This window comes from Aphidius gifuensis, linkage group LG6 (genome assembly GCF_014905175.1).
Source record: "Aphidius gifuensis isolate YNYX2018 linkage group LG6, ASM1490517v1, whole genome shotgun sequence".
NCBI classification, from domain to species: domain Eukaryota; kingdom Metazoa; phylum Arthropoda; class Insecta; order Hymenoptera; family Braconidae; genus Aphidius; species Aphidius gifuensis.
The window spans coordinates 11,255,351-11,261,244 of record NC_057793.1 but is presented as its reverse complement, the minus strand read 5'-3'; the positions used below and the strand labels follow the sequence as shown (position 1 = coordinate 11,261,244).

The following is a 5,894-nucleotide window of genomic DNA, read 5'->3' as shown; positions in this document are numbered from 1 at the left end:
GTGTTTCTCGAGTACGGATAGTAAAAATTTTCCATTTTAAATGGTAAAATATGGTGAACCATTGACATCGTTTCGTTGTGAACAAACATTTTTTCATGCATAACACTTATCTTTTAAAGCATAATAAATAAATCATTATCAATTTTACAAAAAAATCTAATACAAGCATAGATCGTCAAATTGTAACTGAAATTAATCTTCACAAAAGAGTTGTCATTTTTTGTAATTTTGTAAATTTGTGAAAAAAATAATTTTCCTCCAATTTTTGCTCGTCTATAAATTTGTAAACTGTTTAGATCAATTTGGTGTGACTCTAGTAACGTTTTTTCAATATCATTCATTAATGTAAATTTATAACATGATGTGCCAAGTAGTTCGTTTCTATAAGATTTTTCAAGACTTCTCATCTCAGAACAAGAGTTTTTTATAACTCGTACTGCCTGTGCTAATTTTAGATTTTTAATTAATTCTACTCCTTGATGTTTTGACCCATGTACGCAATTGCCAAGAAAACCATTGTAACTTTCAAGGAAAAGACCGACGTAGCCCACAGTGGGCCCCATCGCTTAACACATAATACCAAGTGTAACAGCTGATGAACGTTATACGAGTACTCTCTGTCTCCGTATAGTTTTTTTATGTATTGCACAAATAAATTTAAGCACGCATCAGCTAGTTGTAAGTCATGTATCGTAATTTGGTCTTTGAGTAAATTGAATAAAGAAATAACAAAAATAATCCAGTGTTAGATATATTTATCAGGTAATATGCCAGTTAAAGTTGGAAGAGAATAAAACAAAAACCAATTGTAAAATTCCTGTGCTTTAAAATGTTTAAACAAAAAAATACTACGAGGCATTCTGTGAAAGGTCGATGGTGGTCTAATGTTAGTGATTAATCTTTCTACTTCGCTTTGACTTTTTTTCAAATTCCATGGACCAGGTGTTCGAATCCATATACTCAAAAACTGTTTTACAACTCGCAGCAAAACCGAATGCATAAATTCAGGAATAACGCAAGTCGATAAATCCAGAAACGGTAATAAAGAAATTATAGTGTATCCTTTAATTCCATGCGAATGAATGACCACTTCTTTAGCTTGTTCAATCATTCTTGACGAACTTCTTAAAATTGCTTGTTTGTCGTTGAATTTATAAACGAGCTTTTTTCGATTTTTCTTTGCCACGGTGGAGTGTTTGGTTCTAATTTCACAAAGGTTACACCCAAACATTCCGTTATGATGCAACATGTTTAAGATATCCGCTCTAGCTGGAGCATCAGCTCCAATTAAAGGTACAACAATTTTCGAATTGTAGTTTTTTCCGGAGATCGGGTGTATCCAATTGATTCCTTTACGATAACATTTTTCAAATTGAGTACAGAAAGGTTTCAGAAGTGTATTCATTGAAGGTTTTTTTGTATCATCGTACCAGAGACCAATAGTAAGAATAAAATTTTTTCTTATGTTCGGTGGGAGCTCCATTATTGTCATCAAAACAGGCCAGCAGTGACTATTTGCACTTTTAACTAAATTTATACCATCTGTATTTAGTATTAAAGTTAAATCATAAGGCTGCTTATTTGTTTGTAATTTTACCCTTTTATACTCTGAACCATCTGAAATATCTCTTATAATAGTACTTTTTGAATCTTCCGGAGAAACTAATTTATCGGCAAGATTGTGTTGTTCGAAAAGATAATTTATTTGCTCAGTAACATCTACCTCAAAGAACGTACCCAATTTTTTTCTTTCCTTACAGTTTTCACAATAAGATTCGTTATTATTAGATACAACAAGTAGGCAGCAAGTTTTGCAAAATCGATGTTTTTTGACAGACGCTGTGGGTGCTTTCTTTCCGACGAATTGGAATAATTGATAAAGTGACTCAGGTAAGCAATTTGGTTTTGGAATAATTTTATGCATTAAAGTTAAAATACTTCTTAGGGCTTCTTTTGTGATATTTTGCCGAGTATATATATCCATCAAATCAACAATCACTTCCAATAAAGTATACAGCCGCTATACAATTCGTCAAAGTTATTGACAGGAAAATTATTTTCTTCGTCATCATCTGTCATATCCTCATCCATAATATTCTCACAATAACATGCACTATGCTCTAGCTCCACATCATCGTTATCATTCAATATTGGAAAATCATCTGACAAAGTTTCAAATGAACCACTTAACGAGTCAGCTGACAAGTCATGGCATAAATTATTCTCATCTACTTGATCTATTGCATTATCGACTGTTGCATTCCTTTCTAAACTTTTCACACACTCCAATAAAATATCTACTTTATTATCGTCATTAAGGTTGGAGCGTCTTTGCAGAGTTCTATAAGATATCTAAAAAATAACGGGTTTTTTATTTAAACATATTAATAAAAATAAAGAAGATAAATGAAGATTTTTATGATAATTTTCTACTTAAACGATAAAAGCGTACCATGCTTAAACTATTGTTAATCCGAGGTCTATTTTTTTTTTTGGAAGCCGCCTCATGCTTACGATTTCTCGGAGACATCTCACTTTTTAGATTCAAACGAAAAAATAAGAGATACTACTATTTTGTTTAGGTGACTATGAACACTTAGAAAAATTTATGTAAACAATATGTAACCAAATATTATTATCGAGATAAAAAATAACATAAAAGATCTCTGTCAAAGAGTCAACCGGTAATGGGTAATTCGACGATTTGCAGGGTATGCGTACAATCATATGTATGATACGCATCAAACATATGATATTACATAAAGTGTGTGGTAGTTAAAAGCGCCCTCTTTTTTTGTAAAATGAAGTAAATGATTTATTGGAGCCACAACGCTACACACCATTGGCTGTTTTCTTTCATGAACTCAGTGTTCTGCGGTCCAATTCACAGGGCATTTTTTTTACAATTTAGGGCTTTTTTTGCCGGTGATGGTGCTTGTAAAATTTTTTTTAAGTAGGTTTCACATACAAAAAGCTCCACAAGCGCCGCCAGTGGAGGAAAAAAGCCCTAAATTGTAATGCCCTGTGAATTGGACTGTGGAACTTTTGGTGCTTTCTTTTGGGTGTTTATTTTTTTACTCCAATGCGCATGATCATACGCATGCGCATATTATGCAAACATGAGACAGTGGCGTCGAACAAACAGTTCTTAAAGAATAAGAATTTAAACATGGCTGATCCAGCCCCTCATGTCCTAAGTCGTTGCAAACTGACTTTTTGCCGACTGCGCATTCAACTACGCATGCACGAGAATGAACAAGGAAAAAAATAAATACACAAAAGAAAGCACCTATTGTACTCATCAAAAAGTGTGTTAAAATTGACTATATGTATGCGCAAGAGCCTCCTGCGCGTGAGGCACGATTTACACTGGCATCGCATTCCAGTATCAAATAATAAGAGGGTTTCCTCAATGCAATTTTATCACTAAAAATACCAATTCATTGTTCCGTACGCAAGCTTTGCATGGCAAATAGACATAGACATTTTGACAAACTTGCATGGTGAACACTCTCATTAAATTTAAGACTGAAGAAATGTCATGACATCATAAAGCCACGAAAACTATGATATTAGTTCCACTCTACTCTTCAAATTGAACGTTTTTATACATAAACTTACATACGTATAACATTTATATTACTAAAAAAAAACTATAACATAAAACCATAACTATATCTGCGTGCGCAGATATTCGCTTGAGCATATTACTATGATCCCTCAGGTTTCACGTCATCGACAACTGGTTGACGTCCTTCATATGTTACGCCATCAAATACTCACCAACAACCGTCTAACTGCGTCTAACAATCTCAAAACCGCTCAAAACAGAGAAGACCTAAACTTTGACAGCGTCGTAGACTTGTAGTTTTTATATTCTCTTCGTGAATTAAAAAAAATATATATATTCCAGTAGTAGTCCTTAATAAAAAAAAATATACCTAACTGTAAACTAATGAATGATATAAAATGTCAAAAGAAAAAACCTAGGTGTTTTTATACAACGATAGGTAGAAAATTCTATTTAACTGACGTACAGACATTGAGCTAGCTAAGTTGTCATAGTCAGTACATTTACTTTTGTTCAATTAAAAATTCTGCGAAGATATTCAAAATGAAATCCAGGGGATCCGCGAATTAATTTAATTAGGTCGATTAATTAATTGAGTCAAGTCGCCGCAGGGGGTCCTCCAATTGATTAATTAGGTCAAATCGCCATGGGGGGTCCGATTTTTCATAAGGCGCCATATTGGTTTTCCATAAGACGTCATATTGGTTTTTCGTAAGACGCCATTTTAAATTTTTAAATTTTTGAAATTCCCAGGGTCCCATTTTTCATAAGACGCCATATTGCTTTTTCGTAAGACGCCATATTGGATTTTTTTTTAATGTCATCTTTGGTTTTTAAAAGACGTTATCTTGTGTTATTATTATTATTAATGGAAAAAAAAATATTTTCCTTAACCGGGATTTGAACTAAAAAAAAAACATTAAAAAAAAATTTGTCTTGATGATGGTTTGAACTGAGGACCAATCATTTTATAGGTTGGAACCTTAGCTCTTGCATCATCAAGACAAATTACAGAAAGTATTGTAAATAATTCCATTATTTCATCATCTATTTGATGTTTATAAAATAAGTTGTGGAGGGGGTAAATAGGAAGTGGAAGGGATGGAAAAAGAGGGGAGTGGATATTCAGAGGTATAAAAGAAATATCATCAGTCCAGAACTGGTCACTATACAGTTGAGTTGAGTTGAGTTGATATATTAAAACAAAATGTCAGCATTCATTGATTTTCAAGGATTTCAAGAACCTCAAGGTTTATTCGTTGTAAAAGAGTTAGTTATCCAACCTATAAATTCTAGATCTTCACCAACTATAAAAAAATTATCATGGGATATCTTGGGAAGCTGGTTATGATCAATATAATAACGTATCAACAATAATCATTGAAGAATTCGTTGGAAAATTTAATTATTTATTTGTCAAAGGTGAAGATAGAAAAAAATGGTTAACATTTATTTTACGTTTTAATCCAATGACAATTTTTAATTTGGAAGACCTAGGATGTCCAGATATAAAAATATTAGAGATGGAACATCCAGCAATACGACATGTGAATTCACATCCTTTATGCAGTTCTTACAAATGTGCATATGAAAATGCACAGAGATACAAATACTGGTATATTAAAAAATTTTCAACAAGAGCCAACATGAAAAAATCCATTTTACATTTTTGTGCAGTTGAAAATATAACTGACTTGACACAAAAAGATATTGCTGCACTTCCAGTGATGGCTATTATAAAATTTGCATCACATCAAATTGATGAAATTTGGGAAAAATTATCAGTAGAACAACGTTCAAATCGTTTTTTACTGTCCATATATGATGAGTTGTTTGTGGCAGCAATGGATACTCATATAAATCCCAAGATCTAAATCCAATAGAAATGACAGGATCTTTTTGTATATATTTCATTATATCAATTTTATTTTTGTTTGATAACATTATATACGGTACAAGCCATTCAATTTTTGTAAGTTTTAAATCCAATTCTGGCATATCAGGAACTCTCTCATTATCTCGTACGATCGCATTCAAATTTGAACGTGATCGTATCATAATGAGTTCATGTTTCGCATTGACAATTATTTTTTGAAAATCTTCAGCAAAGCCAAAAATTATATTTAATGGAACGCATATATCAAAATATCCATCATCATTTATTAATTTCATACCATTTTGATTTATCCACCCTCCATTTTCATAATTCATTCTTGAACTTAATAACAAATAATTTTTCATTGTAGATGTTATACCAACATTCTTTGATTTATCAATTGCAACTCCATTCAGATCATAACGCATTTCATCAAACAAAAAACAC

General features: G+C 32.2%; 1 protein-coding gene across 1 annotated transcript; it reads right to left on the bottom strand.

The window, feature by feature from the left end:
• Positions 1-1,809: 1,809 nt before the first annotated feature.
• LOC122859480 lies at positions 1,810-2,656 on the bottom strand. The gene is made up of 2 exons (XM_044163096.1): positions 2,453-2,656; positions 1,810-2,352 (listed from the first exon to the last, which is right to left on the bottom strand). The coding sequence occupies exons 1-2, from the start codon at positions 2,528-2,530 to the stop codon at positions 1,996-1,998; spliced, it is 435 nt and encodes a 144-aa protein (XP_044019031.1). The 5' UTR covers positions 2,531-2,656; the 3' UTR covers positions 1,810-1,995.
• Positions 2,657-5,894: the final 3,238 nt, after the last annotated feature.